The sequence below is a fragment of the Mauremys reevesii genome, linkage group 8, assembly GCF_016161935.1.
Source record: "Mauremys reevesii isolate NIE-2019 linkage group 8, ASM1616193v1, whole genome shotgun sequence".
NCBI classification, from domain to species: domain Eukaryota; kingdom Metazoa; phylum Chordata; order Testudines; family Geoemydidae; genus Mauremys; species Mauremys reevesii.
In genome coordinates, this window is record NC_052630.1 from 96,819,149 (window position 1) to 96,843,349 (window position 24,201).

The 24,201-nt window shown below is 43.7% G+C and overlaps 1 protein-coding gene across 4 annotated transcripts in view; it reads left to right on the plus strand.

Annotated features, from left to right (window-relative positions):
* SSBP3 (single stranded DNA binding protein 3) overlaps positions 1-23,196 on the plus strand; it is a 134,526-nt gene extending 111,330 nt beyond the window's left edge. Inside the window, exons 6-18 of one of the 4 annotated variants that reach the window (XM_039483516.1) lie at positions 2,170-2,250; positions 2,960-3,019; positions 7,177-7,243; positions 7,342-7,418; positions 12,472-12,560; positions 12,692-12,740; positions 13,544-13,579; positions 14,214-14,268; positions 15,897-15,967; positions 19,310-19,388; positions 20,243-20,271; positions 20,609-20,710; positions 21,872-23,196. In XM_039483516.1, coding sequence (XP_039339450.1) covers positions 2,170-2,250; positions 2,960-3,019; positions 7,177-7,243; positions 7,342-7,418; positions 12,472-12,560; positions 12,692-12,740; positions 13,544-13,579; positions 14,214-14,268; positions 15,897-15,967; positions 19,310-19,388; positions 20,243-20,271; positions 20,609-20,710; positions 21,872-21,901 — 825 coding nt within the window. In that variant the 3' untranslated portion in view covers positions 21,902-23,196. The remainder of the gene's footprint in view (positions 1-2,169; positions 2,251-2,959; positions 3,020-7,176; positions 7,244-7,341; positions 7,419-12,471; positions 12,561-12,691; positions 12,741-13,543; positions 13,580-14,213; positions 14,269-15,896; positions 15,968-19,309; positions 19,389-20,242; positions 20,272-20,608; positions 20,711-21,871) is intronic. The other 3 variants (XM_039483517.1, XM_039483519.1, XM_039483520.1) reach the window with 3 other exon arrangements.
* The last annotated feature ends 1,005 nt before the right edge of the window (positions 23,197-24,201 follow it).

The window sequence follows — 24,201 nt, forward strand, 5'->3', positions numbered from 1 at the left end:
GAGCTACCTGAATGTACATCATAAAGGATCTCTTTAATCTCGAGGCAGTTTTAACTAGCAAGGGTTTCTCTGCGGTGTCTTTCATTTGACCCACAATCACCTTTTTCTTTTATTGGTAGTGACTGTTGTTTTTGTATTTACTCACTAAGCTCCAATTCTGCAATTCACGGCATGTGGGTGGACTTCACAGGAGTTCTTGACAGGCTCAACAGTCCACCTGCATGTTGTCAGTTGCAAAATCCAGGGCCTAATTTACTTTCCCCATGTGGATGGTGGGTGGTGGTCACACTGGCAGCTTCCCTTGAGGTCTGACTTCTGTCTAGCGTTGATCCATCACGGAAGAAAGGCAAAATTAGATTTATTTATCGTTTTTTGCATGTGACTGATTTCTTCTAGTGAGATCCACTACTCTGGACAGACCCCATTCCCTGTGCTTGTCTAGTTGGTATTCAGTAGATATTTGATTTATTATGGGATTTTCTCCTCTTTCAGTTCAGGGAGGGAATGTTAAAAAGCCCTGAAATGTCTCAGTGAAATAAACAAAATGATTGGCATTCAAATTGCAATGATTCTAGCTTTGTCTTCTCTGCTTTGGAAGGATTGCTCTGGGGGAGCATGCCAGTTCTGCAAACATACCAGCAGGGGGAAACATTCAGAGGGTTTTTTTAAAGTGGTGGTGGGACATAGCGGGACATTGCAACTCTGAATTATGACTTCTGCCCAGAATAATGAATCTAGGAGAGGCAAGAGAACTATTCTTGTCTTACTGTACTAGTTATAAATTACAAGGTAGGACTAGTTATGTATATCCTGTTAATGCAACAGAGATTAATTTATATGAGCATATAAACTAAACATGGAAGATTGACAGAGGGCGGTTCTGTTTTAATCTTCATGGCTGTCTTTCTGTGTAACACTTAAAAAAAATTCCTATTACTTATTTATGATGCACTCAAGTTTCTGTAGTACAAAAGATTTGCAGGTGCAAATGTCCTGCCTTCATTAACTTCCCCTCCCTTTTTAATTTATGTGATTTCAATTTTCCTTCCCTGTACTGTTAATTAGGGGACCCCTCTAATCAGTACCATTATCACAGTGGTATTCATGTTTAGGAAAGCTGCTAAACAAATGCTTGCAAAATTGCTAAATGGCTAATTAATGTCTGTTAATTAAGAAAATTGCTCATGGTAACAAACCATGCCATTGCTGGCAGCAGCTAGAAGGCGAACACTTGTTGAAATTAGTAACGTGGCAGGTATAGAACATCTGCTGCTGTGCTTTTACTGAAGTGTGTGGCTGCTTCACATAACATACTTACAAGGCTTATTTGCTTTCTATACCAATTACAAGTTCTTGGACTTGATTTTTTATTTATTTTATTTTTTTTTACATTAACATGCATCAATGTATTCTTGCTCAGAGCTCACATTTTCCAAACAAACTTTCTTTTTCATGCTTTGAAGGGAAAAAAAATTGGTGTTCTACCCAAAAATGTCAGAAACTGCTATCTTGTGGTGTTAAAAGCTACATGAACTAATCTTTCTTTTTTCCCCCAGACATGTTTAGTATCGCTTTACTCAAAAGAAACTTTACTTGCATCATTAGGTCATTCGTCTTGGGGAAGGATATTGGATCTTTAAGGGTAACAACACAGCCCTGCATGTAGAAATGGATTGGAGTTGTGCCATCCATTTATTGGAGCTAAACCTAGGCTTCAGCTTCAAAAGTATCTGGCACAAACATGGGATGTGCTTCTAAACAAGATCTTTGCCTCTACACTATTTTTAATACCTTGTATTAACCATCGACCCACAAAGCAAAAGGAAGCCTTTTAAGGTGTCTCCTACCTTCAGGAAGGTGTGGGAGGGTAGTGGAGAAGACTTTTTTTTCCTCTCCATACGCACACTTTCAAAGTGTATCCAAATGTATTTGTCATTGCAGACTGGTTGAATTCTGAACCATTTACTGTAAGGTTGCTGGTGTGCTTTGACAGATGTCCTATTTTTTTGCATATATCATTATTCGTTGTTCTTCAGTTACAAATGAATAGAAACTCAGCTAAAACAAGACTGGCTTCCCTACAAACAGATCCACCAATAAATCCTTTTTAGCTCTTTCTGCGCTTTCATGTGCTAATCTATAACCTCCTTCTACTGTCTGACCTCACAGGGACCACCTGGTTCTCAGCCCTCGCCACACGCACAGCCTCCACCTCACAATCCTAACAGCATGATGGGACCCCACAGTCAGGTAAAGACACTAGAAATATGTAGGGCACTGATAACGGGGCTTGCATTCTATTTTGCTCTTTAAGCTTGTTGGGTTTGATTGTCAGCTGATGTGAATCAGCAGAGCTCCTTTGATCCTCATGGAGCTTCGCTGATTTACGCCAGCTGGGGATCTGATCCTCAAATTTATTCTTCCAGCATCATGCCAGCACCAATATGAAATGTTTGTTTCCTTTTTGATTTTGTATGTTCAGTTGACAATGGATTAGAAAGTCCATTCGTAAGTTTCAAATATACATAGCTATGATAGTGTGAGGACTTTGTTAATTTGTGTGTTTTTTTTTTTTAAATTGCATTCATAGCACTGATATGAATATATGGTTTCAGTGGTTGGCTTTTGGTTCTTGGTATTGGGGGTTTTTTGCTTCATTTACCAATTTTCTTTTTCACTTGGAAAGTGTCAAATGGTCAGGGTCTCCCATGCACTAATTTTAGCAGCCTTATATAGTACTCTCCAAGTATGTTAAACAGTCTCGCCAACAAAAATAAATCTGTGAAAAATACTAAAATGGAGTGTGAAGATCTGTTTTTACCAACTTATTTTAAAAAAAAAAAAAAATTCTCCAGAAAACTGTGTAGATTGTAACCAGAGTCTGTATGGAATGTAGTAATTCTCTTATCTCCATGCTGTGAGTGCATCCTGTCATTGAACTAATTTCATGTAATTACAGCCTTTTATGTCACCGCGATATGCAGGAGGTCCCCGGCCCCCCATCAGAATGGGAAACCAGGTATTGTATTTCCTTCGTCTGTTACCTGAGTTAAGTTGGGGATTTTAAACTGAAATTTTTTTTGGCAGTGGGGGAAAAACAGACTTCCACAGAGCTGAAGGTTTCTTATATTCTTAGGTGACTTTGTGGTATCTGTCATTCAAATAACATTAACTCACTGATTAACAAATTCCATCAAAACGTTTTCTCCTCTTTTTCCATCAGGAGTTTGTAATGCATTGAATCTCAAGAAACCATTTGCTGGTAGAAATGCAATCACATAAATGTAGTAAATAGCAGGACCTGGCATAGGAAGTGTGTTCTCTCCACTGCCAACAGCTTCACTATCAAGAGAGCTTTCATGTAGTACGCAGTTCTGAGTTCTCCTTTATAATCGCACTACTTCTTGGTTTTTCCCTGACTGTCTCCCATGATTTCATAGAATCTCAGGGTTGGAAGGGACCTCAGGAGGTCATCTAGTCCAACCCCCAGCTGATGTAAACAAAGTTTTGCTGTGCGACTGATGATGGTTTACAACAAAGCTAGTGTAAAAATGTAAATTTTCCCTGGAATCTTTAAAAATCAAAGTGATGCATATAATCCTGCTGTTAGAAAACTGGCCCACCAGAACACTTAGATCAGCTGCAGGGTTAAATTTTAGTTGTGTTTATCCTCTTCCTTATGGCAGCTTAAAAGAAAATGGGGTTTTGTTCATATAGTTATACCAGAGAGGGAGAGGAATTATTTAAGCTCAGTACCAATGTGGACACAAGAACAAATGGATATAAACTGGCCATCAGGAAGTTTAGACTTGAAATTAGATGAAGGTTTCTAACCATCAGAGGAGTGAAGTTCTGGAATAGCCTTCCAAGGGCAGCAGTGGGGGCAAAAGACATATTTGGCTTCAAGAATGAGCTTGATAAGTTTATGGAGGGGATGGTATGATGGGATAGCCTAATTTTGGCAATTAATTGCTTTGACTATTAGCGGTAAATATGCCCAGTGGCCTGTGATGGGATGTTAGATGGGGTAGGATCTGAGTTACTACAGATTCTTTCCTGGGTGTCTGGCTGGTGAATCTTGCCCACATGCTCAGGATTTAGCTGATCACTATCTTTGGGATCAGGAAGGAATTTTCCTCCAGGGCAGATTGGCAGAGGCCCTGGGGGTTTTTCACCTTCCTCTGCAGCGTGGGGCAAGGGTCACTTGCTGGAGGATTCTCTGCACCTTGAACTCTTTAAACCACGATTTGAGGACTTCAGTAGCTCAGACATAGGTTAGGGGTTTGATACAGGAGTGGGTGGGTGAGATTCTGTGGCCTGCGTTGTGCAGGAGGTCAGACTAGATGATCATAATGGTCCCGTCTGACCTTAGTCTGTGATTCTATGTGCAGAAGTTTTAAGATTGTGGCATTTAGTTGTAATTTATCCTGTTGAAGCATATTCTAAGAATTTCACCAATTACTTTCCTTCAGTTTCTTTTTAGCAAAAAGTACTTCAGAAATAGTTACCTGCTTAGTTTCTATTCCAATAATATGTCACTTTACTGTTAACAAAGGGCAGACATTTTAAAATAAACCTTCTAACTCTTGTTAGAGCATTATGCTGTCTGTTAAACAAGACACTGTTTTATTAATATGATTTAGAAAACTCCATTTAATTTTTAATATTTTTCTATGACTTTTTTCCCCACCAGTACGTGGCTCAGTCACCACAACTCACTCACAAATAGTGCATAAACATTCTTTCTGTTAGATAAATTTAGGCATCCGTTTTTTTCCTATATCTCTGTTTAGTTGTCTGATTGTAAGAAAAACTTGCGAAAAAGAAATCAGTCTTACAGCCAACAAGCTTATCAGTTTGAGTCAGTTACAAGAGGCAGATTTGCTACCCGAAGTGTTCGGTTGGTAGAGATAAACATTGACTATCTTACCAAGTACTAAATAAGATGAAACTTCTTATAAAGCATTGAAACCAGTATAAACTCTTAACTCTAGCCTTTCCCTGTGCTGTGGGGAATCGTTAAAAATAAAAAAGCCTGTCCTGTTATCTCCTTTAAAAAAGATTGAGAGTGGACAGTGTGTGTTTCTGTTGGGGTTATAGGGAGTGAATGGGGAGGATTTGAGGAAGGAATGTCTACCTGGCTTTATACAACTCCTTCACCTTCTCTGAGTTCCCTTCCTCATTGGTGCTGGTGAAATCTCACAGCCCTGTAATGAGACCTGCACATGGAAAATGACACTGATTAGGCAGCTCTGTATAACTTGTTTTGGAGTGCTTTACAATGGGGGACCTCAGCCTGGGTAGGGCCTTACTCGTATGCTCTCTGGTGCCTGGCACAGTGGGTTCAGGGAAGAGGACTGGAGTCAAGTGGCCAGGGAGATCTGTTTCACCTAAAGATGGAAGACTTGAGGATGAGATCAGCTGCTTGACACCCTGCTTAGATTGATGATGTCCCACCAGTTGAGAATGGCTGTGCTACAATTTTCTCACAGGTTCATACATAAGAGTGCACAGGCATGTTCTGATTTTCCTTAGCTAGAGGTTCCTGCTTCCAGCTAGAGGTTCTAGCTTTCGGCAAGTGCAGGAGAACAGGAAAGTGAAACTGATTAGGAGCAAAAGTTAAACAGACAAGTCAATCTGTGCTGTCCAGGCCTGGTGAAATATGGAAAGTCACTTTTTTTTGTAAAGTGCAGTTTTACAATGTCCCTTTAAATCAGGCTTGCAAGAAGTCCAACCTCTTGCTGCTGAAATATGGACAGCACAAGGGTGGTGCTGGACTATATCTGTAAGTGCTATGGATTAGTCTTGTGCAAATTACATGTTGCAGAACACTATTTTGACTTTTGTCTAATAGTATCAGGGCGGAGCCGTGGTTCTTTTCAGTCTCAAGTTGCAATGACATACCGGCAATGTTTGTGACAGGCATTGAGGAATATATTTGTAACGTTGCAACTTCAGAATCTCGGCGTTCTGTGATTTTGTTTTTATACACTTGATAATTTAAGTTAACGAGGATAAAACTAATCAGACTTAAAAAACAAAACAAAACAAACCCCCCCCGCTGCATTGAGAAACACTCTCACAGCTTAGCTAGGTTACTGGGTAGATCCAGAGATGCAAAAACATTACAACAGGGTCAAATAATCATTACTGCCTCATTGCTTGTTTAGGTGAGAAACAAGTTAATAGCGATGTGAACCATACATGAAAAGTTCATTTATTATTTTCCTGCTTGTGCCTCCCAAGCTGTAAATCTATAAAGATTTGGAATGAAAACCTTCCCTCTATTCATGGCATTGATGTGTGGCCTGGCCTTCCTAAACTGTCGTCCTTCCTTATTGGAGAGTCTCTCTCAATTTTTACAGCATGATCTGTTTCATGTTGGTATTGAAATAAAAGAAAAGCAACTGTGTTTCAAAATTGTTTAGTTTGCTTCCCCAAGGCATATGGTCTGTGTTCTTTCTCCCCCTTTATCTGCACTGAGCTGTACGTGGAAGTCCTCTTTTGAACTTTAAATAGATTTGTTGTCCAAGTGGAGTATGACTTTGAAAAAAGAAATACAGTGTTCGGGATACTAGGAAATGAGAGGAAAATATACATTTTTAATACTCCTGAGGCCATCTTCGTAAGCTATTCAGTAAGAATGTTTAAAATCATCTTTGCAGATGAAATGTCTCTTCACTGGCAAATAAATAACTTTAATATATTTACATAGCATATTTGCCAAGTGTACACCTCGAAATTACATTGGCATCAGTATCATTTCATTGAAGTGCTTTGATCAGACATTCGCTCACCCCGACAACCGTGTGTGTCCCCGTCTTCTATTTACTTACAAGTAGAAGCGTGGAATCGGACCACTAATACAGTAGTGTGAAGGATTAGAAGAGAACTGGGGTCTGGTTTTTTTAAAAGGCTGTGAAACAAAGTAGGAAGGTTATGAACACAAAGTTAGGCAAATTACAGGGATTTATAGAACATGTCATGGGAGATGTACAGGTAGGAGCTGTGTGCGAGCAGAGGAAGTTATGACAAGTCCCTCATTTCCCAGAAAATAGACCATGTCACTTGAATTCTTTGTGTTTTAAAGCCTTGAATTTAAACTACATATTTTGGTTACATACCTGAAAGCTTGTTTTTCTTCCCCCCCCCTTTTTTCCCCCCCAATTTTCCTAGCCTCCAGGGGCTGTTCCTGGTACGCAGCCACTGCTGCCCAATTCAATGGACCCTACACGACAACAAGGTAAACGTGATCAAGGATGCTGGAAGGTGTCTCACTGTTGGCTTTGGGCAAACACTATTACTCTGCTATAATGACTTCATTGGTTCTACTCCCAACAGGGCACCCTAACATGGGAGGACCAATGCAAAGGATGAATCCTCCACGAGGGATGGGCCCCATGGGTCCTGGTCCGCAGGTAAACTTAAGCAGCACATTCTCTCTCCTGTCCAGTGCCAAATAACATCTTACGACTTCATAAAGTTTATAAGCAAAACATCATCCAAACTATCTCTAGGGGTTTCAAGAGCTGGGAGTTCTTCCCACCTACTCCCCATTAGCACTAATGCATTTTACATTAGTGCATTGCAGCTGGAAAGCCTGCGTTCCGACAGTTGTATCTTCAGAGCTCAGCATCCTCATTAGGGATATTGCAGAAGCCCCTTTTGCTCATTAGTTGGAGGCAGTGCTGTTTAGCTGTGACCATGTAGTGCTGGTGAATGCATTATCCAACTTGCCTTGATAACACTTAAGAAAGAGAGTGCCCACATAAAAAAGTAAGTTATTTATAACGGGTCCATAAAGCTTCCCTCTCCTGTATTCTGATCTTCCCTATCCTATTCTATAGACAATTTCACTTCTCTGGCGTTTAAGCCATTCTTTGTTTCCTGGATAAATCTGACGCTTGCCTCTTTCCTCTCTCTCAGTTTTACCTTAAACTTCAGGTTGGGGATTTTCGATGAGAGAAAAATTTGCTGATGACTTTTAGGGATTTTCCCCGCAAAGTGGGATATGCTGAGTGATCTTCTCATGAGCTTCGGAAAGGTTTTGACGTCCTTTTTTCCTCCCTGTAACTTTTTTCCAAGTGTATTTCAGAAGCTCTTGTCCTTTCCCAGGCATTTCAGCCAACTTGTTAGATTCCTTTATAGTAGGAGCTAAACATTGGCGTTACTCAAGAATGCTCAGATTGGTGGTTGTTGTTTTTTTAAGTTAGCAGAGTAGCACTCTCCTCTGAACTTTCACTAGCCTGAGTAGTAGCTCGACATCCAACAAAATCTGTAGTTCCTGAATGCCAAATCCCTCTTTGTTTGCATACATACCAGGGAGTTGGGGGAACCAGTCCAATTATGAGTAAATTTTAAATGAAGTAGATCTGGGTTAATATATTCTGTCTTTGTGTTGATTCATTTTAACAAGTGAATTTGCATGCTACTATGTTGACTCACTCCTGTTTGTTTGTTGTGATAGACTTTAAACAACATACTACCATTTCTCGGATGTAGGTTTATCCTCCCCGACTTCTTGTTTCCTGTGTTGTCTTCAGTGCTGTTTAACCCTGCAGTAAACGAATGTGTGTTGCGCAGTTTTTCCAGGAGGCTGTTGAGCTAAAGAGGTCTTGTGTGAAGAGAATTAAGAAAGGATTTAACTTATGCAAAACTTGAATACTGACAAGAAGGGAGAAAAGTTGATTGAATAAAAATGTATATCCATCTCCTTGGGCACGGGGGTGAAACTCCACTAGATTCCCCACACCTCAGAAAAAATCCCAAGCATTCTTTGCTGGCAAGCTTAGATTCCAGTTGCTTTGTTATACATTGCAATGGTCTGGCACTGTCAGGAGCTGGTACAACAAAGCTCTTAATAGTCCCACATGTATGATTACAAAAGCCCACATCTGTTGCGCTCGCATCAGCCAAGCAAAAAGTGCCATGAAAGTTCGGGATGCTTGCTGCAGTTTGGACAAACCAAGGTGATTGTCACAGAACTTGGAAGTGGTTGCATTTTAATCGAGCACCGTGTTGGTTTTTCTCGGTCACAGGTGGTATTGAAAGTTGTGGTGTTTTAGGACTTTCTTATGCTGGGACTATTAGAGCATGGACGTTGGAGAGAGCGACTTGTTTAATTTTCCTTTAAACAAGTGCAAGCCTGTGAAAATAGACGTGCAGTCTCGCATGTTTTTGAGTCTTCCCAAAATGCTAAAGAAGTGGGTGCTGTGAAGCTTTAGTGCATGCAGGAAATAATCAACAATATTGAACCAGAGTCACCATTTTTGCTGTGTGTAATAAATCATTGTGTACACACTACACACTCACTACCTTCCCAAAGTGTTTTTCCAAGACCTTCTAAAATATTACTCAATAAACATTCATATGGAATACATTTTTATCCAACCAATGGTAACCTGCAGTCATGTACCAGCCACCTGACATGAACTGAAAACCAGTCATCTTTTACAATCTAGCATCATGTTTTAAACTTTCTATCTCTCCTTTTTTTGATGATTGTAGCATTAATTCTGTGACCAGTATAAAGGCATTTGTTGGTGCTGCTGAGGTTAGATGTCAGTGCTTCTATTAAATACGGTCTTCCAAGGGTTTATCACTTCCCCCATTTTAATTCACATTTTGCTGAAGGTTGACACCCAGCTTCTCAGCATGACAGCACCTTTCCCCTTTTTTCTAATACCTTTAAAATGCTTTGGCCTGTTTGTCTGTTTCTTTCAGCTCCAGTTAGAAGTACTACATTTTAAAATGGGGTTTTATGTAGTTCAGCATAGAAACTGAGATTTGATCAATTAAGATTTGCTAGTGATTTCTTCGGGTAACCCTTTTCATCCTCCTAAAAGTACACATGTAGATAAGATAAAGGGCCCTAATTCAGCAAAGCACGTCAACATGGGCTTAAATCCAAAGAGTTCAGTGGGACTTCAGTACATGCTTAAAGTTAAGGAGATGCTTAAATGCTTTGCTGAATTGGGACCATAGTGAAATATTTGTACTCCTGCAACACCGTTCTGTTGTCCTAGCTGTTGTGCTTTGAGTTACAAATAAAGGTATGATGGCAGGGGGAACCGAAAAAAAACAACCCCCAAAATGCTCAGTCTTGTGATTAAACCAAATTTCCCAAATAAGCCAACCCAAAATTAACTGGATGTGTCTTGGGGCAAATCCAAACTATTGGTGGAGTGCTACACTGCCAAATACTAGGTACGGCTCCAGTCCTAGGAACGAACAAGGAGTTTTCTAGAGACGCCATTTATCCCCCTCATTCGCAGCGAGAAGAGAACCTCTTAACAGCTTACTCTGTCTACACTGCCTACCTCTTGTGAGGGCGTGTAGGATACGTGTAGCTACACGCCACTGCGAAAGGCAGGCTGTGTCCACAGGGCGATGGATAGCTACCCGTGTGGGTGAAAGGCTCTGGCAGGGAGAGGCAGCAGGAAGCTGCCAGAGCCTTCTCCCTTTGTCCCCCGGCTAGTCTTTCACTGACAAGGAAAGGCTCCTGGAGCAGAGAGCTGCCAGAGCCTTTGGGTCTTGTCCCTGCTTCGGGGAAAGACTTCAGCAGTGGGACATGTGGCTTGGGAACTCCCCAAAGGGTTCAGGAGTGTGTGTTACGCTATTTGCCTAAGCAGCACCTCATGGTCTCCATTGCTGTTATAGCCACGCTAGGGGAGCTAGCCGTGTTTGTACCCCCCGTGCTGCCGAAAGGTGTGTGCAGCATAAGTGTATCTTGGGAGCTCTTTGAGGACAAATAGAAGTTGTGTCCCATTCCAGTCCCAGAGGGATAGCTGTCCGGATACAGGGCCTCAGGAACACGCACAGTCAAGTTAAAGTGGCGGGGTGCGGGGGAGGGGTTCTCTAGGCTGTCGAATGAGTAAAAGTTTGCGGGTGGAAAATGGGAGTCAGTGTGTCTGTGAAACTGGGGAGCCTTCCTTTTCTTGTGAGCCACCCAGGTTTTGTTCCTCTCCTTGAATGGAACACCAGCACCCCCATGGTTTTTTTTGTGTTTTTTTTTTTTAAATGGTTGGTCTAAGCTACTTGCACTGCCATACTTGCAAATACAGGGAGCGCAAAGCAAGTCTGAGGGAGAACCCTTCTGATCAGGCGCTTCATCTAGCGACTGCACCGTTTTTTCCCAGTCGCTGGCTGTCAACATCCTTCTCCTCTTTATCCCTTTTACAGTCATGGTTTGCTGGGTTGGGTGCTTAACTCCATGTGTGGGAGTGGTGGCTTCCTAAATAAACCAGCCTTGCAAAACTGCTGAGGAAATAAAATTGGTCCAGGCACAGAAGAAACGAATGCTATTTTACCTTGAATGAGTGGACAAGAAGAATTTAGCAAGGCTGATGTACACTGCGAAAGGTGTGCCCAGATACGTTGGTGATGGGCAGTTGACTTGGAGAAAGGCAGAGAAATTCAGCATGAGGACTCCTGGAGCCACAGCATCTTCTGGCTTGGCATTACAGTAGATATGCTCTTATAAGATCAGGTACACTGATCGGAGACTCCTGCGATAGGCAAAGCCAGGGGGTGACATAAGAAAGGAGAGCAGGTGCCTGAGTTGGGGAGTTTTGTGTAATGCCTGACGTGTTTACAGCAGTTCTGTGTTGCATGTCACTTTCCACCCCACCCCGTGTACACATGATTGGGTTTTACATGCTGACGCAGCATCAGATTTGACTATGACCAACTCACTAACTCGCACCTCTTCAATCTGAATAGTTCTGTAGCAAAATCGAAGTCCCTTCCCTTGCAACTCTGTGGGCCATGAATCTCTGTACATATGTTTGTGTATGTGCCTGTGTGCACGTCTGAAATGCACATTGTTCTGTAGTGACTTTAAGACCAATCTCTCTCTTTTTTTTTACTGGAGATGTAACCCTAAGAGGACAGGTTCCTTTTCCGTCTTTAGAAGGCTACTGCAAATGTTCATGCTGTTGGCATCTCTTCCGTGCATCCCATTGCTTGCCCATTACACTGTAGCAATAATCTTTCAAGCAGCTGCTTTCTTTTTCTCTGTCCCTCCACCCCTAAACAAAAGAAAGGGAGGGGAGGAAGACCACAAGCCAGAAACTGATTTGCCTGCTGGAGTTGGGAGGGAATTTCCCTCCCTCCATAATAATTGTATTGCACTTTGGCTGGGGCATTCTCTTTCCTCTGAAGTGGGCCACTCCCAGAGGCCAGGTCTGGGCCTAGGATAACCCAGTGCTGAGCTCTGGTCTGCAATAGGGAAGCCAAAATGCAAAATCTGTCTGGCTTCTGTATAAATTTTTTAACAGCCCATGATGTCTTGCGGAGAGTCAATGGAAAGATACCACAGGCCTGTTTATTTTGAAGTTTTTAATTGCTTGTATGTTCATCATCATCTAATTTTTTATTAAAGTTCATTTTCACAAACTAACCCTCTTGTTTTTGTTTGTTTGTTTTTTTCCCTTCTCTTTTCTTCTCCGGTTTCCCTTCTCGTTATGGTAGACTGATCCTTGGTTATCATTGCAGAACTATGGCGGCGGAATGAGACCTCCACCCAACTCTTTAGGCCCCGGCATGCCTGGAATTAACATGTAAGGCAAAACCCATGATGCTTTAACTCTGGTGTTTGACAGCGGCTTTGAAATCCCAGTTCTACGTTGCTGTTGTGCTGTATCCCGATGTGCCATGTATAAAAAGCTTTTCTTTTTCATTTAAACTCTAGGGGCCCAGGAGCTGGTAGACCATGGCCTAATCCCAGCAGTGCTAATTCAGTAAGTGTCTGTCTTTTTTTATCGGTATTAGACTAGAGCAAAAGTTTGTACGTGAGCATCACTTCGAGTGTGACTGCCTTCTCGTGTCTTTTTGTTACAACTTCCGACTAAACCCTTGTCTTTAGAGACAACCAGTCTAAAGGTATTACGTGGACATGCCTGAGTATCAGGACAGGAGAGTAGCGTTATACCCATTGAAATGTGGGCAAACTTCTGGGCAAACATTCACCATCCTCCATACCATAGAGCGCTTCCCAGTGCAGGTGTGCGAGCATTCAGCTAACTAGAGAAGATTTTTATGTTGCACAGCGTTCCATTAATTTGGTTACTGCCTTGGTGTGTCTAAAAGTTAAGGTTGTGTTTCTTCGGTCTGATCTGTTCCTTAGCCAGTTTTCTGTCCATTTTCTTTGTAATTCAGGGAAAAGGTGTGATACTTTGCAGCACTGTGTGCACCCAAAAAAAAAAGTAGGGGAAGGAAGGAGACAGGATCTTCCAGCAGCCACCTGGTCATTTGGTGACCACAGATGTCTGATGTAGCAGAACACCCACAACCTTGCTCTTGAACCATTAATTTTTCTTGCCTTTTTGTATCCTGCCAATAGTAGGGTTTTGGGGACGGGGTAAGTGAAATATTGTGTCAGCATATTCAGTGGATTGTGGGCATTTATAACACGTCAGTGGCCACTACTGTAATTCAGCCTAATTTCCGCTTCAGTTTGACAGAGCGGAGTGTGTAAATCTGGATGATATTGATGAAATGCTGATTTTCAGATAGTTGACTATTTCCTATGATCTATTTATAGATTCCATATTCCTCTTCATCGCCTGGTACATACGTGGTAAGTTCCTGGGCTGAGTTCTTATTTCTAGCCAGATGTATAGTCAGATTTCAAGTATATACGTTACAGATCATTGACTCTTTGTACACACACGTGTGTATGTAGATATAACTTATTCGGACTTTTAAATAGAGTCTCGATGTGAGTTAAGTTTTCTCATGCTGAAATAAATTTGTTAGTCTCTAAGGTGCCACAAGTACTCCTGGTTTTTTTTGGTGTGAGTTAAATGTGTATAGTGCCATGTCTCTCTATCCTGAGTTGGGACAAAAGGCTGGGCTGAGGCAGAAATTCTAAAACGTAAGAATGTTTGTTTCTAGAAATCTGCGCATCTTCTGGGTACCCAGAACAGCCTCCTTCTTCTGTAATTGTAAAAAATGTTTTAGAAGGGGTCCCGTGGACGCTGCAAATGATTTCCGCTCTCTCCCACATATACCTCTCAAATACTTAAAAATTCTGATTTTGCTCGAGGCTTAAACAAAGCATTGTACTTTGGCATCAAAGGTTTTAGCAGGAGATTAATGCTTGGCTGAATACCAAGGTGAGACATTGTTGCTGACAGCAGCAGGATCGTGCTGGCCTATTGCAGTATATGTTATCACGGTGGTTTCTGATGTGTGTTTAATCTTGTCTACAGGGGCCCCCTGGTGGTGGAGGTCCTCCAGGAACACCGATCATGCCTAGTCCTGCAGGTAAAATTCAACAGCTGACAAATTCAGCACTAAAAAACCCAAATTTGCTGGGTGTTCTTTTGAATGATAGCCCCCTAACTCCTCAGTTCATGCTCAGCTGCTTCTCTATTGGATTCCTGATCGTATGCACTAGTATTGAAAGAAGATTTTGGTGTTTTGTTAGGATGGGGCTTTGTATTCACTTCTCCACCCAGGATTGAGTTTCAAGAGGGTGAAAATTGGGGAGAGGGAGAGTTTTGAGAACAGTGTGAGCATCTATGAAGTGGGGAAGAGGGAGGGAGCCCTTCTGTGTCCAGATTTGTTTCCCTGAGAAGCAGTAGTCACTTCACGTTTAATCCCCGTGTTACTAAAGTGAACCAGCCTTGTGAGGCATGTAACCTCAAAATGTGCAAAACGCTGCTTGTTCTTTGACAAAATGTCCTTATAAAAAATTGAATATGTTTATTTGTTATTCCGTTCATGCTGGTTAGCAAACAAAAAGCAAGGGAGTCATTTTGTACGGTTTAGGGGCTGACTAATCAGCTACTGCTTGCTTTTTAAAAAATAAAAATAAAAAATAAATCAAGTTAAGGTTAAAAATTATATTGGCTACAAAAAAAATCCAATCTGTTTACTAGAAAGGTTTCCTGTGCCCCTCTCTCTCTTCCCCCTCCCACCCCCCAGTTTTAACTCTGATGCTTCCTCCTTTAAAAAGTCAGGCTGTGGAGGCTGCCATTGTGGTGCTCAGATTTATAATGAGGACTTGCAGGGGCTTTTGAAAACAGCTTTGCAAAAATTCTGCTTGCCACGGTAGGCTAATTCCCTTGCCCCCAAATTTCTAATTCTTTTGGATGGGTCAGTAAAATCTCCCATCATGATTTTTCTCCTCCTTCCCCACATAAAGATGGGCATGTAGATTCTGCATCTGGGCTGGTAAATGTCTCTTGGCAGTTTTGCAAGGCTGATTTTGTAATTGTTGTAGTGATCAATAGGAGAGGATGGCGGGTGGGTGGGCTCAAGGGAAGTACCCTTGCTCTGTAACCGTGGTGTTTCACAGCTGCAGGGGTGGAGCTAAAATGTAATATCACGACTGTCTTTCTGCTTCTGCATTTTTATGAGAACTCTGACCTACATTTCAGACTAGGTCATAATAAAACAATCCATATGTTAATGGGTGCTGCTAGTCACTGCCCCAGTATTCTGTCGCGGCAGCACACTTGTCATTTGTGCATTTATATATTGTGACGTGATTAAAATGGTTGGTCTGTTACCATGTGCGTTATAAAGACACTGGTTCCTTTTCCATACTGGTTCGGGGATTTGTTTTTAATACCAGTATTGTAATAATGTTGGAGGATGTTTTGGATAATTTTGAGGTGTTAAGTGATACATAGAAGCAAATTATCTTTCTACGCCTCTTCTGACGAGCAAGCCCTGTGATTCTCAGTAGTTGAATTATTTTCACAGTTGAATTTCTGTGATTAAAAACTTTGTGAATCTTCATTAAATACAAATTAGCCAGAAAATGGTGGTACTTAAAGGGAATTTTAGGTGATAAAATATAAAAGAATGAGTTCAAGTGGCATGAGTTTGTTTTAATTAAGGAATGAATTAATCACTCTGACTTACTGGGCTTCACTGTTCCTCAGATTCAACCAATTCAAGTGACAACATCTACACAATGATTAATCCAGTACCGCCTGGAGGCAGTCGATCGAATGTAAGTCTGCTTTCTAATAATTTACATATCAGATACCATAACAAATCATAATTAACTTCATCAGTTGAGGGTAGAGCAGTTTAATTGATTTCAGCCATTGGTTACAAAATAGAAATAAAACAAACCATCAAAAAGTGATTAACTCTTCAGCAACTTTGTTAATTTTTTATGCTTATTAAAATGGTGCCGTTCACGCTGCTCTGGTCAAGATCATGTCAGCAACGCATCCCGTTAGCAGTTGCATTTAAAGGGATACAGTCAACTTATAGACTACTCGTTTTCAAAAATTGGTTCCAAGCACTGCCTGTTTCTGAGATTCCCCCTGCCAGCATGGGTGGGTTTTTTTGTGATCACGTGTGAGATTTTTTTTTTCTCTCTCCCGCCCCTAGGAGGGTGAATATATAATAACAAAAGCCTGCATCAGAGGGGAAGCTGACTCTTAAGGGCAGAACAGCGAAACTGACTGGACCCAAAGCTAGGGATTTTCAAAGGACGAATTAAATTTCAGTGGGATTTGGGCTCCTCTGACAATCGCAGCCCAAATCAATGAACTGGATGGGGCGGGGGGGCCGTGTTCATTGTGACGTTGATGGGTGTTGCAGGTGAAAAAGATCAGACCAGAGTGACTTTTTTGGAGTGTGTCTACCCTGGAATGAAAGACCTGACACACACCTGTGGCTGGGCCTGGGTCGGCTCACGGGGCTAAAAACGGTTGTGCTGTGCTGTGGGACCCCCCTTTGCAGGGTCAGAGAGTTGGGCTTCAGCCCCAGCCTGAACATCCACACAGCAATTTTACAGCCCTGTGAGCCTGAGTCAGCTGACCGGGGCCAGCCGTGGGTGTTCGCTGCGTAGATGTACCTTAAGGGGCGTTGTGCCAAGCTGCAGCAGTTACGTAAAACAGTAAGATGTCAAACCCATTTTTGACAGGAGGAGGGGGGCAGTTTTGCCCACGTTGGCTGCGTATCTGTTTATACAGACGTTTGCAGGTTTTATCTTCAGCTTATGTAGGTAAAGTGACGCGAGTGGGAACTCCCTTGGCCATTTCCAGTAATGTGATCTTTGCAGATCTAGGGACAGGGAAACAAAATGAGGGCAGTGGTGATGATCAATGAAAACCTTCCCCTGCTGCTTCACAGTAGTGCCCGCTCAATGCTCTCCAGTCTCCCACCGAAGGTGGGCCCAGCTCCAAGGAGCTGACGCGTTCTTGAATCTGCCTGCCCCTGTTCAGTGTGGAGCCTGGGAGCGTGGCACCCATAAGTGGCTGCATTGGATGGATCAGCTGTGAGGGTCCATCACTCCTGTCTGTGTGCTGAGGAGGAATGGTGTGGGGGTGGGAAGACATCACACCCATCCACTTAGAAAAATAAATGGTGGTGCCAGAAGGTGGGTGTGTCAGAGGGTGACGGTTCGGTGCTCGGTAAGGGAGGAGCTGACGGCGCTGGCTTGGAGGAGTTGTTCAGCGGTGAGGAGAGTGTTCCTCCATCCAGCCCGTTAGCAGGCCTGGTTCTCTAGGCCTTGCCTGAGCAGAAGCTGCCAGTTTGCCTGACTCCTGGAGTGCTCTTCAGCTCGGTATGGGGTGCCCAGGCTGCCAACTAGCTTCAGTGGTTTTATTCACCAGGACAACGGCAGAGCATGGTTAGATTCCCTCTCCTGTTCTCATGGGTCAGGAGCCTGGCAGACGTGAGGCACTTGACACCTGGGCTTCAGACTGCTCAAGAGCAAACACTATTGGCTGACTTGAGGAGCTGCATGGGTAGGCCCCAAAGGGAGGCCCATCCGTTCCCACTGCAGACAGACGGATGATGGTCACAGCACAGGGGGCTTGGGTGGATCTAGCAAAGGCGATCATGTTGAAGCCTCACTGATCCCTGGGAATGTGGTGGGAGCAGCACTGGGGGAAGATGGGAGGTGGTGTAAGGAAATATGGTTGGCTCCCTCAGCCCGCCGTTGAAATGTGCTGCCAGGTGGGTGGAGCGTGAGATCTTTGGCCTGGATTTGCAATGGTAGATCAGGTTGTGCACTCTTCAGACTGGAGGTGGTTTTGCCATGGCATGATCTTGGAATACCCCCTCCTGGCCAGAGAAGTATGTCACAAGCACAGTGGAGCGAAAGGGAGGGAGCCAATCTTTGTAGGGCGCAGCATGTTGACACTCGTGTTGGGTTATAGCGGCTGGTTCACTTGGGGATATGCTGGTGGGGAGAATGTGCCCTTTAGACATCACTTCCTGGCTTCAAGGAAGTGTAACTATTTTGGCAAAGTAGCTGCAGAACCATTGCGTGTGCCTCAGTCAGCTGAAAGAGCAGAGAGTGCTGCTAACAAGGCCGCTGGGGGTCACCCCACACATGCGTGCATGTCCCCACCCTCCCTGCCGTTCTTATTGGGGCAGAGGGTCTGCTGATGGCGGGGCAGGAGGGGCCAAAGGGTGACCTCATGCACGTGTCTGAGCACAGGTCTCACTGCCGTATGTTTTTGTGACTGTTTCTGTAAGAGGGGGGTTTGAACCCCCACCCCCTGCATAGCACCTTGGAGCATTAAACCAGCTGGGAGAAAGGAAGCCCTCCCCAATGTGCCTGACTCCCGTCATGTTACCCGCTCCCCTCGCTGAGTGTCTTGGCTGACTTGACAGCACTGTGATTCAGCCCCTATCAGCCCGCCACAATGAGTTATTTCCAGAGCGGCAGGGGGCCCTGTATGCTGTGGGTGTCGATAGCCCTAAAGGAGGGATATTAGTTCCTTTGTAAACACTGTTCATAGTGGAGGTTACAGAGGGTGAAACCAGAGCCCTGCTATTCTGTGTAGCTATAGAGTCGGGAGTAATTGAGTCAAAGGCCAGAGGGGACCACCAAAGTTACTGTGATCTCCTGTATGTTACAGGCCACACCACCACCCGCACACTAAATCCAACAGTCAGAACTGGACCAAAGTATTACAGCCTGCACCCCCTAGTGATGTAGCTATGCCAACAAAACCCCTGGGTAGGTGCCACGGTGCTGACAGAAGAGTGCTTCATATGTGAACATGGTGTTCCTACCCTGTTGGAAAAACTTCTGCTGCTGTGTAGGCATAGCTCTGCTGATGTGGGCTGTGTAGTGTAGATGTAGCCTTAGTGACTGAACAAAATGTTTGCTGCCACTTTCCTGAGGTGGTTACGTTTTCAAGGGGTATTGCTTCCCAACCCAACGGGCGCCAGGTCACGGTTCCGTGTCTGGACAAAACTTGGATCGTAGAACATTCTGCTCCGTTTTGAGGCCATCCTTACCAGTGGATGGGCTGGTCTGCTTGATGCTGATAAGAGTACGGGTCTCTGATTTTGGGGTTACACTTTCTGTTTTCTTTCTCAGTTCCCAATGGGGCCTGGTTCTGACGGCCCAATGGGAGGCATGGGAGGTATGGAACCACATCACATGAATGGATCATTAGGTAAGCTCAAGGCTGGCTGAGCGGGAAGCGCACTAGACCTGACTCTTAACAAGCTGTTAATGCTGATCTGCCATTCAGGATTAGATCTCTGTAAGGGAGGTGTTGTGTTATTGTCTGGTGGCTTTTCCTGCCTTGCTTCTGGGATACCGGTCAGTGATTTTGGAGGCACGTGTGCACTGTGAGCTTTCAGAGGTCTGAGAATCACCCTATTTCCTCTGGCCCATACCCCGCACGGCCCTCTTCTGCCATGACCTCCCTGTCCGCCCACGTGGCTGGATACTCTTCACACAGGCTCACTGGGGCAGCATTGCTAGATTCAGTCAGAAGAGGAGCTTAAACTCAAAACCGGTGTTGGTGTTTAATTGAAAGCAGTAGAAAGGCCCATTAACCTCTCAAGTCCATCTCCTACGTTGTCCTGCTGTAGGAGCTGTGCTCTAGCTTGATCAATGTCAGAGTACCACAGGGAGAGCCAAGGCCTTTGCCACTAACTTGCCATTATTACAGTGCCAAGCAGTAAGAGTGCCGGCGCTGTGCAGTCCGGTGAGCTGTCCTCAACTCCCTGGAGTTCAGCATACAAAGGAAAGGCAGCTGAGGCCCCCCACGGGTCCTTTTTACCAGAGGCAAATGTTAAAAGGTGTGGGATTAGCACAGCTGCGACCTGTATTGCCTGCTGCTAGCAATGCCCTGGAGTAGCTGCATGTAGCAACAGCCGCCTGTTTCTGGATGGCATTCTAGGCACCTGCCCAGCATGCTCCTGCACTGAAGGGGCTAGCCAAGGAGAACTGCATCAGCTGTGAGCAAGGAATGTAACTAACGTGCAAATAAAAGTTCCCTTTCTTCCCTTCTTTTGACAGGGTCCGGCGACATAGATGGACTTCCAAAAGTAAGTGTGCACTGTGGTGACGGTAAAGGTGAATCACTTTCCTTTCAACCGTAGTCCGTCCGCCCCTCCCTCATGAAGCATCAGCAGTGAGAAAATCGTGGGTGGGTGGAGAGGCTCCAATGTCGGGGGAGCAGTAGAGGGACACGGGGCTTTCTCCCCTCCTGTAACCCTTTCCCATGAGCCGTTTGCGTCGGCACTAACGGAAGGGTGTATAAACGCGGCCGTTCTCTCCTGCTCCCCCACCGGCTGCTCATAGTCGTTAGCGAGGGATTTCGCCAGTCTGTGCCCAGTGATGTGTTTGAGACATACTCACCTTCTCCTTCTTTTGTCTCCTTAGAATTCTCCAAACAACATAAGTGGCATTAGCAACCCCCCGGGCACTCCAAGAGATGATGGTGAACTGGGAGGTAACTTCCTCCATTCCTTCCAAAATGACAATGTGAGTTGCTCAGACGCCCAATCTCTAAGCCCCGTCTCTTTTTGGTGTCACAGAATTTATAAGGCTCTGTCTCTGCTTCCTGGTGGGGCCCGGGGTCTGAAGGGGCAGGGATGATCTCTGATGGTAGAGAGAGCATGTTGTCACTTAATACAGATCTGGCTGTGGTCCAGGGGACTCAGCACGGGGGCTGGAAGACAAGAAGCCCAGGTTCCTAATCCTGATTCTGCCACTGCCTTTCTGTTTGACCCTGGGAATGTCGCTTAAGCTCTGTGCTTTTGGAGACCCCCTATCCAAGCGAAAACCAAGAAGTAGCGATGGTCACTCTTACCTGCAATTTGTGCTGCGTTTTGAGATCTGTTTCTGAACAAGGTGTTGAACCAAAAAGCATACAGGCTAGATAAGATGACAACAGCATGGAACAAATGAGGCTGAGGGGGGAGAAAAAAACATGACAGCAGTAGGGTCCCATAGTTGTGGAACCCAGCTCTGTGCCCAATTGGTAGGATTTTTAATAAAGGTGTAAATGAACCGTGCTGGCCCCTTTCTAGCCATCATGTGCGTGAAATAGACGGGTGAAAGTGAGCTACCGTGGTGAGCTAGAAACTGTGAAAACCTCCTTTATACAGCTGTGCTGCTGCTTGGAACAGCAGGGAGGCTGCAGGTCTAATCTTGGGACCCCCTATTGATGCTCGGGTGGGGTTTTTCTCAGGCTTGCAACACCCCCTGCTGTTTCCGAGCTGCCCCTGAGCAGACCCCGCTAACCGTGCTCGCTTTCAGCTGCGAACAAACGTGCACTCATCTTTGAGATCTGCAGAGCATTTTCACGTTGGATTTCAAGCTCGACAGATGAAAGAGGCTCCCCCTTTTTTTTCCCTCACCATATTTAGCATTATATACATGCATGCATTTAAATTGCTTCCTACCCCATACTGTTTTGCTTATTTTCTCCCTGGAAGGACCATTATGCAGCGGATTATGTGCTGATAAATTAAGAGTCTCTAGCATATTCTATCTTTCTGATTTATTATATCCAATTATGTTGCTTTATAGTTTTCATAAGCCCGAGTCTTACTTTCATATCCCCTTTTCCCTGGCCTTGGCCGCGTTTAGTATTTCAGTCCTGTTTGCCCAGTACTCATTCGGTGTTTGTCTCTCTTTCAGTATTCCCCCAGCATGACGATGAGTGTGTGATTTCCCTCCCCCTTCCTCCTCTCCAGGATAAAGAGAGTCAGCTGCCATTTGGAGGATCTAAAAGAAATTATGCAAGAAGAAGCTAGGTGTATTGGCAGAGAGACGCGAGGGGGGCAGACCCCAGGTTTAGTTTCATGCAATAAAAAGGCTGAACTTTTTATTCCATAAAACATGAAGGACAAAACTTAAAATATTTCAAGACGTGACAAGATCCTTCTTGTGCGGAAGGATTTATATATGTACATGACACTTTTTTTTTTTTTTTTGGAAACAAATGGAAGCCTCCAGTACCCAACTCCAACCTCTTTGCTTTGTTCTTTTAAACCTGTTGTATGTTTGTGCTGTGCTACACCAGGAAGCTAGTCTAGATATGAAATCTCATGTTGTCCCTGTTGTAGTCCTATTTTTTTAAAATAAACTGGACAGTTTACAATGGGTGGTTTTTCTTTGGAAGGCCTGTTTTTGTTTTTGTTTTTCTTGTTTGCAGCACAACGCCTCCTCCTCCAGAAGAGACTCCTCCACCTCATAGAAAGTTGTTAATGCAGTTGGCCCCTCATAGGATCACATCCTCAAGAATTAATTGTGATCTTACTATCTGTGACCGTGGCATGCACTGTATTAGTCTTTTTTTCCCCCTCTCAGAATACAAGGAGAGTTCAATGCTTCCCCCTGCGAGAATCCTTGAGCTATTTTTTTTTCCCCCACCTAAAAAAGAGAGAGAGAGAAAGGGTTAATCTGACCTGGGATTTTGTAACTGATCTCAAGCTAACATCTTTGATTTTTGGTTTTGTATTTTTTTTTTTAAAAGATGTGATCTTATCGGGGTTTCGCTGTATGTGTTTTGGAACTGGATGGAGATACTTTAAAGTAATTGTTCAAATGTATACTTGCTATTCTGTAGGCTCACTCTGTAACAAAAAAAAATAAAAACAAAAATGAAAAAATTACCTTTCTTCTCGTGGTAGAGGTGACTACAGAAAAGTAACAAACCAACCGTGTTAAAGTGACACTCGCCAGAGTCTGGGGATCATGTACATTACACTACCCTGTAGTTGGTCTTTGTTTTATAAATCTCCACTTCTGATCCATGTATATCATATTATGTAAAATATTATCTCCCTGGATTTCCCTTTGTGCCGATTATTGAGAACATTGTATCTTGTTTCAGTGTTTTTTCTTACCTTGTAGTCTGGTTCTAAAATAAGAGAGGGAAAAAAAGTAATTATTATACATTGTAGTTTGTGTATGATATTTGTTGAAAATGTTTTATTAAAGGGATGTCTTTTTTTTCCGCACCCCTTCATTGAGATGTTTTTTGGGAACATTGGTTGGTTTTTATTATTCTGACTGCAAGACATGAGATGACAAACTTTTTTTAGTGTGTAATCTGAATTTTTTTTAAATGTTTGCCTTCTTTTTCCTAGGCATTTTAATTGTGCTTTACCTGTAGAAGGTGGGTGGGGTTGAGGGTGGGGCTGGGGGTGGGAAAAGGGTGTCAGTCTCATAGTTACAGTCAGGTTAATATTGAAAAATAAAAAAAAATCAAATGAAGATTTGTTGTATTGCTGAAACATCCGTGGTCTCCAGAATGGGTCATCTTTTTTTTTGTTTTGTTTTGTTTTTGTTTTTTGAAGTGAGAAATGACAGACCGGTTTTAATGTATTTTAAAATGGATAGCTAAATTATTGTCTTCATTGGTATGGGATGGTTTTTGAATGAAACGGTTCTTTTTTCCCCCTCCATGCTGTAATAAATATAAACATAAACATTTGAGTTCAGGTCTCTGCTGTTTGTTACTGGGATTTGCTGTGAGAAAGCTGGGCACTTTGTTTTGTTTCTAATGACTCGAACGCTTTCTGTGCAGTTTGGGGGGGAGGACGAGCGTATCCACTGAGGATTGGCCATTTTAACCCCTCCCCCACAAGGAACTTGTATTGAGACATTCGGTTCCAGACAGAGCGGTAAGGTTAAGAAGGGGTGGCAGAGCCTAGCCCCAGCTTTTATACACTGGTTTGGCAGTCGCAGAGATGCCGCTAAGGGGCTGGTGGCGAATTCCTTCAGCCCAGAGCCACAGAAGACTGAGGACAGCAGCTCTGTGCCCTCTTCCCCGCCCCATTAGGCCCTAGTGTCGGGGTGTGCCCGTAGCACTGGGTTTTGGCTACACCACCACCTTGGAGAGGCAGCTATAAATTAGAATAACCCCTTATGCCAGTGGCCATTTCAGCCCACAAAGTGGCCCAGAATCTGGGCTGCACCGAGGTGGTATAAAGTCAGGCTGCTGCTTCTGAGCTAGGCCTCAA